Source organism: Aythya marila, assembly GCF_965140915.1.
Source record: "Aythya marila genome assembly, chromosome: 7".
Taxonomy (NCBI): Eukaryota; Metazoa; Chordata; class Aves; order Anseriformes; family Anatidae; genus Aythya; species Aythya marila.
This window is the reverse complement of record NC_139048.1, coordinates 19658111-19673598: the sequence shown is the minus strand read 5'-3', so window position 1 is coordinate 19673598 and position 15488 is coordinate 19658111. Positions and strand designations below refer to the sequence as shown.

General features: G+C 48.3%; 1 protein-coding gene across 1 annotated transcript; it reads right to left on the bottom strand.

Moving 5' to 3' along the window:
- Positions 1-954: 954 nt before the first annotated feature.
- On the bottom strand, positions 955-12612 carry WNT8B (Wnt family member 8B). The gene is made up of 6 exons (XM_082764739.1): positions 12174-12612; positions 5783-5816; positions 4737-4875; positions 3582-3707; positions 1961-2103; positions 955-1535 (listed from the first exon to the last, which is right to left on the bottom strand). The coding sequence occupies exons 1-6, from the start codon at positions 12269-12271 to the stop codon at positions 978-980; spliced, it is 1098 nt and encodes a 365-aa protein (XP_082620865.1). The 5' UTR covers positions 12272-12612; the 3' UTR covers positions 955-977.
- Positions 12613-15488: the final 2876 nt, after the last annotated feature.

Genomic DNA, 15488 nt, shown 5'->3' with positions numbered 1-15488 from the left:
GGAAGTATTTAGTTAGTTAGCTGGCAGGGTAAGAGTGCTCAGCAAGTACACCAGGAACTGGGGAAGGGGCTCAGCTGGCAGCTCCTCTCTGGGAGAGATTTGGGAGGGAAAAGGGACTGGAGAAGTATGAGGGCATCATTATGGCACCAGTCAAGGGCTGGGGTGAAAAGGGAGGCCAGACCTGGAGGCTTTGAAGATACAGAGGAAGCACATAAAAAAGCAAGTGATGTGACCCCTTCTTAGGACAAATGTTTAATGGGCAGGTCAAGCAGCAGCTTGAATTTTGCTGCTGCTGTCTCAGTTGCAAAGTGAAGCATTGGAGAGTTTAGCAGAGCTGTGAAGGGATGGGAGGTAATGCTGTGGGCCTCACAGAGGCTGGCTCACTACAGGAAAGAGTTGCACACCTTTTCTCTTTCCTCACAGTGCAGGGCTTAATAAAAAGCAGTAACGATTTTATTTTAAGGCTTTTTTTTTTTTTGTTACTATAAGCCTCTTCTGTTTTAGGGTATACCACTCTGAGTGGCCCACGTTTAGTGGTGCCATCTTAGCTTCCTCGTGTTTTCATGAGTATTGATCTTGTTTGCTTAAAAGCCCAGAGCAGCGTGAGCAGTACTTGCTTGGGGAACGGAAAAGCTGAAAGGAGCAGGAGCCACAGAGACCAGCTGCGTTTTCAGCAATAAAAAGAGTCACTGGATAGAGTAAACTTGTGTTGAAGGGCCCAAATCTCACCTGGTTTTGTCAACACAAGTGTCCCAGAGGTCATCAGCCCCTGCACTAGCAGGAAATGCCCTGTATGGCCAAGGCCCAGGGGAGCTCTTCTGCTTTGTCCAAGCCCCAGTAAGGTGATGCTGGGTGAACAGGCCTTGCTTGAGAATGAGACAAAGCTAACCCCAAAGAAAATGGTGCCAGGGGCTGCTGGGGAGGTGGGGAGGGAAGGAGAGGAGGGGCAGAGAGGACCGTGGAGGAGCAGGGGGCAGTTAGAGCTTTCTCTTGAGCTTGCGGCTGGCCCCACCACCCCCGCTCCGCTCCCGCTTCTCCTTGCGGACGCAGAAGTACTTGGTGACCCTTTTGCGGCACTGCTCGCATCTCACAGCACAGCACCAGTGGAACTTGCAGTTACAGCTGGACACCATCTCAGCCCGCCTCTCCTCCACTGCTAGCCCACAGTCCCCACACAGCCGCCGGCAGCTCCGCTTCTCCCACTTGCTGAGCGCCTTGCCTCTCTTCAGGCACTCCCTCCCCTCTGTGCCCAGCAGCCCCAGCGTCTTGTTCTCCAGGCAGTAGTCAGGGGAGTCTTCCAAGTGGACCAGCTCCTTCTTGGAGATGGAGCTGAAGGTCTCGGCAATGGCACCCCGGCTGGCAGCGCTGTTCCCTGCCCCCTGCAGCAAGTCCACCTTCAGGGCCTTGTGGTACCTCTCCTTGAGGTAAGTGCCCACCTCCCGAAACTCAGGCAGCTGCAGCCAGCAGGTCTGGGTGGTGCAGCTCCCCGACACGCCGTGGCATTTGCAAGTCCGCTTCATGGTCCCTTTGACGGCCTGCAAGATGAGGAGAGAAAGAAGATGCAGGAAAATGCCCAGAGGGCTCACGGGGGTCATTTCTGTGCTGCAGCTCATGGACAGGTCTGGCTCCAAGCTTGTGGAGAGGTCTGCCATGGCCCCTCCTTGTACAATAGCCCTGCCCAGGGATGGTTGGTTAAAAGTTCAGGTTTGCTTCTCCACAGTACTTTACCACTTGAAGAGTGAGAAAGGACAGCAAGAAGGAGTTAGCAGGGTAATCACGGAAGGTTTGCTATGTTAGAACAAACACTCATGTCAGTACTGCTACCCCGCCTTCCCCTCTCCTCAGCAAGGTAATTATTTCTCCTGGGCTTTTAGCCACAGCAAACAGTGAGTCTCCATAGCGAATGACCAGAGCACATCAAGGATGTGCTTCCAGGTCTGGAGGGAGGGAGGGGGCTCACCTTTCTACCCGCCTCATTGTTATGCAGGTTCATAGCAGCTCTGGCATCTTGTCCAGTCTCCAGGGCATCCACAAACTGCTTGGAGATGGCTTCCCCGAAGCCCACGTTATCACTGCAGCCTCCCCACAGCCAGCCTTGCCCACCTAGGAAAGGAGATGAGATGTGCACTGCCAGGGAACCAGCCCCTCACCGTGCTGTGGCCCCAGGGATGAGAAAGGGCGATCACCAGAAGCAATGGGATGGGGAATGGAGGCTGGGGGACAAAGCCAGCCATTTGCCCAGTGGTATTTCCAGTTTCCTTCCCCCTGTGTTTCTGCCATTTCTGCTGAGACCTGGGCAGTATGTGGCTCATGCAGGAAGTGAAGGCACATGTGAGAAACCCAAGGATTTCCAGGCTTTCTATAGAACAGGATTCAGAAGCTGTTAATTATCGTATATTAGAAATCTTAAATAGATGAGGCTTTGGGTCTTTAATCACCTTCCCTCTAAACATGACTTTAACCAGACCAGTCTGAAACCATACAGCAAGACGCGGCGGGTACTTTTGCTAACCTAGTGTGGGCTTGATAATTTAGCTCAGCTGCCTGGAAACACATTGTGCGGTTTCTTCTTTTCCTCCTAGAGAAAAATACCAGATTCTCTGGGAAGGTTTGAAATCTGGAATATTCTGACCCTTGTGTGCCTCAGTGGTACATTGTGGGCGTTGTGGTTTAATGGCCTTGTGCCTCTTGTCCCTGAAAGGCCTGGCCCTTGCCTGGGTGCCCTCTTGCAGGGAAAGGCGGTGGTGTCTCATGGGAGGTGGATGATTGCAGTGGATGATGAAGTCCAAATCAAGAGCTGGGGCCGAAGGGAGAATGGAAACATTTAACCAGCGCAGAAACAGCAACCCAGAGTCAGTGTGGCAGCACGTGGAATTGAACTGTAATGTTTTGGACAAACCCAAAAATTTCCTTTGCCTGCCAAGTTTTTAAGTTCGCAATGGAAAAATTTCATGAAAAACAGACGTGTTTTGGGGAAAGGAAGTGTAGCATGACTAGCTCAATTTTCCAGAGAAGATAAAATTTGTTGTGTCGTTGCCCAAAAGTCTTGCTCTGCTAGAGATGGGCCATCCCAGGCCTCTGACACCTATGAAATGGTGACTGTTTTAAAAAGTATTAGCCAATAAAGCAAATTACTCAATACTGGGCACTCCAGTGGAGTTTGTCACAAACTGACGCACACCAACTGCCCAGTACAGTTAAGAAAAAAAAGGCTTTTAAAAGATCTTGATAATTTAAAAATCTCACTTTTTTCTTTTCAAAACAAAATGCCCAAATTTCACTGTTTTGTGTGAGAGCTGAGGGGAGAGACAAAGTGGTGAAGCCCTGGGGTTCCACACCAAGGGCTGTGCAGCAGCTAGAGGCTGGGGACAGCAGGGATGGGGATGAGATGAAGGCTGGGCACTGCCAGTGTTTCTCCTGACTGTGATCTCATGTATCTGCCGCACTGATGAAAGCTCCTGAGGCCTATAAATGCCATCCTGCATTCCCCAACAGTAATTCTGGTGGAATTGTGGAGGAGAGGAGAGCTTCCTCCTGCAGTCTGGGGCATGACAGGGGGACCCCAGCTTGTCTGTCCTTACCGAGCTGCCCATTGCGGGAGTCATCACAGCCGCAGTTGTCAAAATCCCCCAGGCTGCAGTTCCGGGTCAGTGTGTACATGACGCCTGCAGAGCTGATGGCATGGACAAAGGCGGTTTCTCGGTTTGCTGTCAAGTGGGAAGACAAGGAGAGCAAATGTGCTAAAGATTTCATGGCAAGACCAGTGTTAGAAATGACTCTTGCCATGCAGGAGACTGGGTTGGGTGAGATTTGCAATGAACAGGGAAGAAAGGATACCCTATATGTTAGATTAGCTTTGTCTTGGCTTGAACCACATGAAGATGAAAGCTGCCAGTCTAAATCCAAAATGACTTGTGCTATTTCCAAGGCTGTGGATGAGTTCATCACTTGGCTGTCGTGGGAGCTCACCAGAGGGTATACAGCACAGACAACTAAATGTCCCCTTCATCTCACTGATACACCCCAGGGAGGAAGGGGCCTTCTCCCTCAAGCCTTTTCTTCTGCTAGACACCAGCCCAGACTGACAGGGGCTCAGTGTGGAGCCCATACCTGCCCAGCAACATCTGTGTGGTGTTCATCAGCTAATGTCACTGGGCCTTTGGCTTTCATTTAACATCAGCATGGGCTGTGTCTGAGCAGATAACCTAGACAGGAATGGTTCTGGGACCCTCTCCCCATCCCAGCTAACACTGGATTTCTGCACCAGGTATCTCTGACGTCACAGCCTCCTGGAAGCTGTGGGGAGATTTTCCTCCTTCTCCTGCTCCTTGGCCAGAACACAGCCTCCACAGAGCTCTGTCTGCTCACTTCACTCCCATCCCTCTGTTCATTGCCCCATGCTGATTCCCAGCCCTGAAGGCAAGAGGCCCCCCTTGGGCATGGTGTGTCCAGCAGCCCACACAGGGGACAGGTAGGGCACTCCTGCACCATCTGGGTCTTGGCTGGTCCAGAGGCAGCACTGGAGTTGCAAGGCTGCCTTGCCTTGAAGCTAAGTCCCAGCACATGCCTGATGGGTGAAGGGGCCTCCTGGAAGATCCCTCCTGAGCTTTCCCAGGAGAGGGACAGCCCAGATGGGAATGGAGCAGGAAAGGAGGCACATGGGAAGAGAGGAGGGGCTGCTGGGCTCTAACCTGTGGCAAGGGGGTCCCGGTAGTGGTGTCCAATGCTTTCCTTACCGCTGCGCAGCCCGCCGTGGCTGGAGAGCTGCAGTGCCCTCTCGGGGCAGTTCCAGCGGTCCCAGGCGAACTGGAACTTGCACTCCTCGATGCCGCTCTGCGCCCCGGCCGCCACGCTGCTGGAGTAGATGAGATAGGCCTAGGGGCAGAGCAGCAGGTCAGGAGGGGGACGGCATCACCCTGGCACTGCATATTGTGGGTCCTGCTGCTGTGGGGTCTCGATGGATGGAGATGTATGGTGCAGAGCACCAAACTCCCTAGGAGGCTGGCATTCAACTGCAAAAGACCTGTGTGCCATCTTATTGAGACAAGATGTACTGAGCTGAAGGGCTGTCCTGGGTTTGGTTCCCCTGGGGTCTGGCAGTTGCCAGCAGCCGCAGGAAATGCATTTTCTGCTGTGCTGGGTCAGAGGCTGAGCCTCCTGGCAGGGAGAAGGCCAAATGGAGCTGTTGGCTAGTAGCCATGTTAGGAGCAATGTGCTGGCCAGCCCTGGCAATGGGAAAACCCTTCCCTCTCCAGTGTGAAAGGAGATGGCTTCTAAAGATGGGTTTATCAGGAGGAACAAAAATCTGGGGGTGAATTTTACAGCTGGTCCTGGTTAGGGAAAAATAAGACTCTAAAAGAGGGATCCAAGGAGGAGGGGAGTCAAAAACACCAAACAAGTTCCTGGCAATTCCAGCAGTGCTCATTGGGGAAGCGTGTTTTGTAGGGCCACAGAAAGTGTCCTTCCAGCTGGATAACCATGGGTCCTGATGCTGACTTGATCAGCGGGAAGCAATAGATGGCAGGTGAAATCCTCACCTGATGTCAATAGATCTATGTCCAAATTCTGACCCCAAGCAGCTTAGGATCCCAGGCTCCTTTGCTGAGAGCTGCGGCTCTTAGGAGGGTATCCCTGGCCCTCCCATGCCTTGTTGCTGGAGTCCTGGGGTGAGGGGAGCTCTGGCTGAGGCTGGATGGAGAGGAGTGGGAAGGAGGAGCCACCCCCCACCCCCTCCCCTGGGTTTAGTGGAATCAGGGACAGAGATCAAAGGGATTTCTCTTACCTTGGGGCCCGTCATCAGGAAATTATTCACTGACCTGGAAGACAGAGACAGTGTCAGCAGGGAGGGGGTGACGGCGGAGGGGCCTGGGGAATGCCTGGCATCCCAGGGCTCTCCTCTCAGCCCCGCAGCCTGCCTGGCTCCTGGCTGCAGGCACCTCTGGTCTCTTGGTGCCTCCTCCTTCCCCCTGCCTGCTCCCCCCTCCAGGTTGGACCCTCTCTGCCTGCACAGCCCCAGGGACCTCCTCTTCCCCTGGTCCCCATGGCTGCACTCTCCTCTGTCCTCCTCTCCAGAGCAACTCTTCAGCCCTGCTGTCTGCACCCCTTTCCCTCCCCACTGCTGCAGTCCCCTGTCCTCTATCACCACTCCTTCCTTTCGCTCTCCTTCTCACAGCTGCCCTTCATACCAATTCCCCCATCTTTTTAGCGCTTCCCTGCTCCCCTGCCCTTGCTTTTTGCCATAACCAAACGCTGCTCAGCTTAACTCAGGGTAGTGTGCGCCCAGCCCCAGGAGATGGGCCATTCCCCACGGCCTCCTGCATTCCTGTGAAGCCAGCTTTGGCAGCCCATGCTCTCCTCTTGCTTAGCCCAAATTAAACTTTGATGTTTTCCAAGTGAAATGTGAAAAAATGAGATGAACAGTTTCCAGAGCTGCCCTCTTGTAAGTATTCCTGTGAAAATTTTATTTCTGCTACTGTTCATGGAAAACTGCCACTATTCATATAAATTAATTTTTCTACTGAAAATATGTGAGGTCTGCTTCAGTAATCTTAAATTTGGGGCTCCGAAAATCTTCAGTTCTGTGAGCCTCATGATCCCCCTGCTTTGCTCTGTAGATCAGCAAATTCTACTCCTTTTACAGAGGGGAAAAAAAATTAAAATGTGGGCTCTCTTCCTAAGGATATTGCAAAATAAAGGAAAGCATCTCTCATATTTGTTTTTTGAATCACAAGTTTTTTGTAACCAATTTCACGCTCTTCTGGCATGTGGTTTTTGCTTGCCGTGACACAACATTTTTAACCGGTTCCTCCTGCCTCCAGGTGGGAGGGGAGGAAAAAGCAAAACAGCAATCTCTTCTCATTGCTCCCACCTGAGACTGCCCTGCCCAAAAGGCCACACCGTGCCCCATGAGATCTGCTGCCTGCCAGGGTGACTGCAGAGCCTGAGCTGAGAGCAGTTTCCCCCTTTCCTCAGGCAGTGGTGGGATGTGACACTGTCCTCAGCAGGGACTGAGAGTGTCCTGAGCTTCTGGTGTTGCTGGGTGGCAGCTGGGGGCTGCTGAAGCTGAATGAAAGCTTTCAGCAGGTTGGTGTAGGATCACCAGCTCCTCAGCCAGGTCGCTGCCAGGCTGCAGGCTTGTTAAGCCAGGCTTGCTCACAGGCCAGCATTCATTGAGTATTTCTCCACTGGAAAAAAATCCCCGCTGGCCTCCCCTGTTCCCTGCAGCCTTGAGCTCCTTTCCCTGCACCAGCACAACGATTTGTAGGACTGTGCTGGAAATCATGGTCACTGAAACCATCATAGTCTCTTTCTCTAGCAAGAAAGGCTGTTTGGATGCAAGTGGTCTGTCAGTATCAAGAGCATGTGTGGTGCTGTGACCACCACGAGAGATCTGGAGGATGCAGCTCAGCTATGCCTGGCAGAAAGGACCAACAGCCAACCCCAACAATCCCTAGCCAGAAATGAAGCAAGAGGAGGGAGGCTTATCCTACGATCAACTCATTCCAAATCTTCAGGTTTGCAAAATAACCCTCATGACTATTTCTGGTGACTGCAGAGAGCCTGTCCTGCAGGCACGCTATGGCTCTGAGGAGATGGGTGCATGCTGTACCCCAGGGGAGGACACTGAGGCTGGAGAGGTGATGTGAGCTGATTGAGACCTTGCATTGAGTAACAGAGCAAAAAGCTGGAGCATAAATTGAGAGAAATTGGGCTCTTACAGAGCCTTAGCACTGAGAACCCCAGGGCTGGCTTGGGCATCCCAGCAGTGCAGGCGAAAACAGACACTACCACCCCAAGCTGGGGGAAGAAGTGCAGCCATGTGGCAGTCCCCTCAGCTGGAGCTGCCCTGACGGAGATCTCAGAGGTACACCACAAAAAGGAGGGCTAAGGAGGGCTAGCTGCTTTAGCTCAGTCAAAACCACAAGAAACCCGATCATTGCTATTACTCACAGTTCAGGGGTTTAAAGAGCTAGCTTGCAAAGTTTCGTTTGGCAAGTCTACTTTTCTATTTTCCTTTTTTTTTTTTTTTTTTGGAAATGTATCCATATGGATGAAGATATGGGAAAGGCTCCCCCGGGTCAAGGTGGGAGGGGGCCGCGGCCAAGGCACAGTGTGAGAGCAGCAGGCCCTTTCCTTTGTTTCAGGCCCAGGATTCAGCCCCAGCTGTTCTTCAGGCCCGGTGGGTGCTTCGGCATGAAGCTGATGGCTATTTTGCAGAGGAATTTTCCTCTGGGAGCCGCTTCTGCATTGTACAGCTAATTAAATATTTCCTGGGACTTGGAGAGACGGCATCTGTAGCCGGGTGATTAGAGCATCGGGTGACCTGAATCACACAGGGGCATGAACCTGGGGCTTTTCAGGCTGTGTAAGCTCTGTGGGTCCCCATCCTCGCGCAACTGGGTAGCAGCATGAACAAGTTATTTTCCGTCTGTTTTCCCTCCTGTCCTTTGCCTTTTCCTTAAGAGCTTTGCCGTAGGGACCACACTAGCTTGCTTATGATGGTGTTGGTATGAATCTGAGCCCCTGGTAGCAGCTGTGAGAAAATTCTGCTAAAATGCCCTCGTGTAGGCAAGATCTAGGGAATTACAATTCCTCTCTTATCTGGCCTTTGTGAAACGAGAGACATCCCATCTGCACGGCTTCCTACTTCTTTGGTAGGGAAAGGCAAATTCACAGTGTGCAAGAAGCATTTGTCTCAAACCTTTGCGGGCCTCATCTTGGACTAGGAACATCTGAGAAGTTGTAAGGGTGGCTTTAGGAGGAGGACAGTAATCCACGGGTTCAGGGTTTACAGAAAACCAGTCTGCTAGCAGGCGTCAGTTGACATAGCTGCATTGAAGCAGTGGGTCTGTTCCTCCCAGGATAAACCTCAAGGTTCACAAAAAGGCCAAGTTCAGGATATGCCAATTCACCATCTGCAGCTGAGCAAATGGAACGGTAGCAATTTCCCAGTAGGATATTCTGAACGTTTTTATTAAGTCGGGGAGACAGAAGGCATTTTCCCTGAGCTCTCCGATCAACAGGCAGGCACGCTGCTGCGTGGGTTTGCAGCACTTAGAGGAGTAAAGGATTTCTTCAGATCAGTATGCTTCCCCCCCCCACACACACATATAATTCTTGCAGCTGCAAGTGCATTCAGGACAAGGGGAGATGGGACAGTTTGAATATTGGGGTACTATCTGCTGAAAAGTGGGCCATTGTATGGCTGGAAGTTTTCTTACTTATGCTGAGAGGGAACAAAAGGTAGCAATGGAGACAAACTGTTCACTTTGTCCTCGACCATATGATATAGCTAAGAAAAATGCATATGTTTTTCTGGATATATTCTCTAGCAAGGACAGAAAGCCATTAAGCCACTCATGCCCCAGAAGTAGTGGAGTGTTGGCAATGCCACTGGAGCCATCTCTAAAAGGCAAGTAGCATAGAAATGCATCTCTCTTTGATTTTGTCTCTGTAACATGATTTGTTTATTATTTTTTTTATATTTTCTAGCTATCTAATACTCTTTCCCTCCACCTCCAAACTCCAGGATAGCATTGCACGGATGGGAGCAGAGCACAGACAGACCTCAGTAGGCAGGGAGTGGGGTCCCGCTGAGTGCTGCAGCCACCTCCACAGCCCACACAGGGCACTGGGCAGGGTGTGCTAACTCTGCTCATCCTGAGAAAAAGCAAACCTAGGACAAGTGGTGTTTCATTGCATCTGGTATTAGAAAATTATCTCAAAGCTAACCTATAGCAGAGGTTGTCTGTCACATGGTGTTGGGTTCAATAGGAAATGATGCCACCAAGCATCTGTCCCATTATATTTTACACATATCAAATACTAATAAGCCTCTGATAATTTCTACTCAGTTACAGTGTTACCCAGTAACACGCACCCTGCTCCTCAGTTTAATATGCCCTGAGAGCCTTATCAAATCTCTCATTAAAGAACTTGTTTGATACCTGATCACCCACTGACACTACTCTGCTGCTGATTCAGATTTCTCTCTTTAGAAAATGATACAGCTGTATTTAGATCTTTACTGTCATTGTTTTAAATGCAGAAAATGGATACAATTTCACTTTCAACCTGAATTTCATCCTCAAGCTATTAGAAAACCAGCAACACCAGAAACTAGAGGCAAACCCATATCTGAAGTATAAAAAGCATTTGGAAACAAGTTGTGGCATTAGAGGTTGTTACATTATTCCTACAGGATAAGAAACTGGGAGGTAACTCATTAACATTTGAGGTTTTACATTTGTTATTTCATTTCTCTCGATTTTCTTATATTTATTAACCTTTTAGTTGCTAAATACAACCCTGACACTTTGGTGGTCTAGAAACATGTTGACCGTTCCACCTAGCTTATATGGCAGAATCTAATTCACTATCAGAGAAGGAAAGTGGCCACATATACAAAAAGCATTTATTGTTGATCTAAATACCTCCCCCTGCCCTGCTCCCAATTATAGTGATCAAATCCCAGAAGGAAAAAAAATAAAAAATATCTTGTTGCGTTTTAAGCACTTAGATCAGATAAACAGCAGAAATTGCAAGCAGGATTATTACAATTCCCATTAACCTTTTTTTTTTTTCTTTTTTTTTTTTTTTCCTCCTCTGTGAGAGTTAAAGGACAGGATCTGTAATATGATAATTTCAAATAAAGTTTACAATTTTCCTTTCTCTCAGGAAACTATGACCTATGAGCAAGATGCTGAGAGAAGAAGAGCTATCTTGAGCTATAAACTTTTCTTTTAGATAAAACCTTCTGAAAGCCAAGCAGGACATTTAGACATCCCACTTCCATTGAAAATGTCTGGGATTTCTGTATTTCACTCCACTGCATGCACTGAAAATTCTGCCCTTTGAACTTTTTCTAACCGATGTTGGTTTATTTTTTTCCTTTTAATGTATTTTAAAACTATTTATATCGGGGAAAGTAAGAGACATATAAAGGGAGAAGGAAAAGAACAAAATAAATTCAGTATGAGTTTTTGCCTAGCTTTGCCTTTCTGCATAACATACATATTCCCCTTGCTCAAGAAGTAAAATTTAGCCTGAGTTTGCTACTGTATCATAATTAGAGGTATACAAGGGAGAAGAAAACCTCTGAGAGAACACAGATTTCACCCCCACCCTAGCAAGAATGAGTTCCCACTTAGTCTTGAGTTTCCCTTTCTGTAATTTTGTTTTTTCCATCCACAGTAACAACTCCAGAGATCTGCTATGGGGGAGGCAGGGGATTTAAGTAATTGAATGGGAAAAGACTTTCCTTGCTGTTAGAGATAAGTCTGCGATCCACTGAGCAGATTCCCCGGGGCATCACAGAAAGGGAGAATAAAGTTTGGGTACTCAGTAGAAATCACTTATGAAAAAAATACCTAGAGCTCGGTCATTTGAGTCCATCTCTGCCTGAGCATGGGATAGATATACTCCACAAGGGATGATACAAGGACTGATGCAAATGTAATCTCTTTCTGTTCACCGTTATAAAACATTTCTAGAAATAATATAAAGCAACTCTGAGGATGAGCAATAGGTCGTCAGGAGATAGCCACAGGTTTATACCCAGGGGATGCTTCTGATGGGTCCCAGGTGGTTGGGAACCAAACCATAGCAATTTCTACACCAAAAGCTTCTCCCCAGGAAACCCTAATACACGAATTTCAGACATGTAATCCCAACCCTGTGCCTGCATCAGACTGATGCTCCTGTGCATCGAGCTTATCCCTGCTGTCTCTGAGCTCTTAATCAGGGACTGTCTTCTCTGGGGAGAATAAGAGAAGCCCCATTTGATTTGGTTAAGATAAGAGGCAAGCAGACAGTGAGCCTTTGGAAAACCAGAAATCCCTGACTGTCCCAATGGGATATCTCCCCAGTTGGAAGTGAGGGGCTAGATCTTCCATATCTGCTCTTGGGACATCCATTCCAATTTACCCCAGCTCAGGATCTGTCCCATAGAGTAACTGCTGGGAGGTGAGGGGGGGAAAGGGAATTCTCTGCTTAGATCAAATGTCTCTGCCAGTGGTTGTCTTGGGACTTAGTTAAATATCTGGTCTCACTAAAGAGCGGAAGAGAGCTATGTGGAAAAGAGGGGAAGTTTAGGAAGGTGAAGAGGAATATCCTTAGGGTCTCTGGGAAGGACACCTGCCTGCGACACAGGCTGAGGTGCTCTCAATACTCACCAGGCACAGCAGGGTTGGAAGAAGGGAGTGAGGAGGAAGATGCCCAGATAAGGGTCCATGTGAAACATAAAATCCAAGTAAAGAGGGAGAAAGGACATCCTAAAAAATAAAAATAAAAAATTGGGTACCACCACCAGGGAAAAGAAAAAGAAAAAAAAATGCAACAAAATTAGGGAAGGGATGGAGTTATTTTCCACCCAGCGCTCCTGGTGTGATGAAGAGGCGCATGCCCCCTGAATCCCAACTTCTGTGAAGGGTAACCAATCCTAAAGTAAGAGCTAAAGGGGGTTGGTGAAATGGAGCCGCAGAACTTCCTAAGAAGAGATTATCTACTTAATTAAAGATTTTTTTTTCCCTAAGTCCTTCAGCCAATCAGGACTCAAGTGCCAGAGAGAGATTGAACTGATGAAAAGAACACCCCAGGTTCCTCGAAGACAAATGCACCACGAAAGGGATAAGAGGGAGGGAAAAGGGGGGGAAAAGGAGAGAGAGAGAAAGAAAAAGAGAGAGAGAGAGGGAGAAAGAAAGAGACAGCAAATCCCTTAAAGCAATCACTAGACTCAATCTCCACGGCTGCTGCCTTGCCTCTCTGTCCCCCGCTAAGGCAGCAGGAAGGGCTGCTCGCTGTGCCCTCACCTCCTCCTGCCACGGAGGCACCGCCAGCAGCTGGGTGCTCTGGCCTGGGGGCTTGGGGATGGCCCACCTGTGCCTCATCTTTGGAGGTGTCAAGGAGAAGGATGGGGACAGCAATATGCAAGTATTCTCCCTGCCTCAGTCTCCCCCAGAAACGTAAGGGGGATCAGGGCCAGTTTAGGACTCCATCTACTCCTCCCTCATCATGGACACCTGCCCTTTCTTCCCACCTCCTGTTTGCAGTATGCCATCTCCGCCCTGGAAGAAGGCCTCTGGCTAAACCTTCCCTCTCGCCCTCAATTTCTGCATTCAGGGTGTTCTGTGAAGTGCATGCAAAGGGATCTTGGGTTTGGGAGAGTTGGTAGTCACTCAGTGAGCTGTTATCTCAAGCCAAGGGCACCCAGCCCATCCCTCCTGGCCACAGGGGACACGTTGGTGTCACACCACAGCCACTCCAACCAGCCCCAAGCCAACAGGATGGGCCTCAAAGCCCTAGGAACATCCTCTGCACCAGCTCATGGTCACATCTCCCTGCCCTATGGGGTCCATAGGGAAGGTCATTTTCTATCCAGGACACCAGCCAGCCAGCCCAGCATCTCACTGCCTTCCCTTCTCTGTGCCTGTGATAAAACTAGCAAAGCTGCCATGCAGCCACCCCAGATATCTTTCAGACATTCTCCATGCTGCACAGCTGATTTTTGTGCTGTGATCAGCCAAACAATGAGACCCATCAAACTCATTTCACTCAAGGACCAGCCCAGGGCAAGGATGTGGCTAGGCTCCCAAAATGGAGGAATACCCACGGCTGGTGGCTCCATCCACACAGCCAGCAGGGACTTGCTCTCAGATGCCCTTTGGCAGGTCCAGCTGGGCACAGGGCATCATGTCCAGGCAAAACACTACCTTTGCCCTCAGTGCTTTCGTGGAGAGGGCAGGAGGGGGCTCGCTGTTTGCAAGCACCCAGGTGAAAGGAAAATGCAGCCATCCTCAGCTTACCCCAGGGCCAGCTGTGCCTCCCAGGTGCATCCTAGTACAGCCAGGCTGGTGGTATTTGCACAAATTAAAGCCCAACTCCTAGAGCCACAAGAATTTTAAAAAATAAGGTGTTATATATACTAAGAGCTTGAAAAGATATATAGTAGAGGCTAAACCTCCAGAAACTGAAAGGTAAGGGGAATAAGCCCAATTATTTTTTCCATGTTGAACAAAATTTAATGGTTTTAGTGACATAATCATGACTCTGAATGGGTCTGCTCCTTCAGGGTAAGCCGGGGAGAAAGAAATAGCACAGCCACTAGGAGCTTTCAAAATATGTTCTGCATTTGGCAAGCGTTTGCAATAGCAGGAAGAATTTTCAGCTGCTTCTTGCAAGTGTCCAAAGGCTTGTTTCTGTACACTTGAACCACGGTTTTCTCATTCCATGGATCCAGCAGCAACAGCATTTTGAAACTGGGCAAAACTTCAGTCACATCTTGACCAACTGGAAAGGAAGGATGTACACCAGCTCTGCTGGGGTGAGTTATTTTTATTTACTCCATGACAAATTAAGTAAGGGGATTGCAGAAAGGAGGAAAAAATAATTGTAGGCAGATACAAAATAAAAATGGGGAATTTATGTTTTTAATATCTGATTTCACAAGAGGCAGGCAGGCTTTCCCCCAGGCTCACACAAACACTGAGAGCACCAGGGTGCTTTGGAGCCAGCAGCCTTCCCAGTCAATTTCTATTTTCCATCAGATGCAATAGTAACTTTCCCGTAAACAAGCATGTTCTTCAAGCCAAAGAGGCTGGAGGCAATGCCTGAGGAAAAAAAAAAAAGTCCCAAACATTTTTAAAGCACTTAATTACTGTTCTTAAAGGCTGTATAATAGAATCTTTGAGGTAGTCTCTAAAGAAATGGGATGCAAAATTGTTTTATAATGTTCACCAAATTTTGTTATTGTTACTAACCAAGCCTCTGTAATTTTTCTAAAATGGGTCCACAAAGCATTAAGATACATTTTATAGCCAGAGAGACTGGTATATTATCCCATCTGACCCATTGTCTAACTCAAATCCCATCTGACCTTTGCATGGAGTTCTGTAATGTGTGTTTGAGTATTTGCTCATCTTTCAGAAAGGCAGGCAGGCTTTGAGGACAACAGGAGATAAAGGAGCTACCACCACCTGTGGTTTGCTTACAGTTTTGTTTAAAAACAAACAAAAACATAAACAAAACACAAATATAAGATGTTTTATTTTCCAGAGTACAGAGAAAATCTCAACTGTCTTTAAAGAGCTTGTAAAAGTAATCACAGAAAACCTAAAAAATAAAGACACTAACACTCTTACTGCTTTTCACCCTGATAACAACACAACTGATAGAAGTGAAAATGAGGTTAAGAAGTGGGGATAAAAATTCCAAGACTGGCTCACAGATATCTCAAAATTTTCTTGGCATCAATGCAAAGTTCCCAAAAGGACAGGTTTTTTTTGTTGTTGTTTGTTTGTTTTTAATAAAATAACCATTAAAAAGATCAGGGATAAAAAATAACTATTATAAAAGATACATGAAAGATATCAAAATAAATAAATTGATCATGCCTAGGGAGTGAAGAGAATTCACTCCTGAAAGAGCTAGAAGTCCCAGGAAGGTCTGCTTTCCCAGAGCAGTAAGCAGACTTTGACTGAACTGAGTGCAAC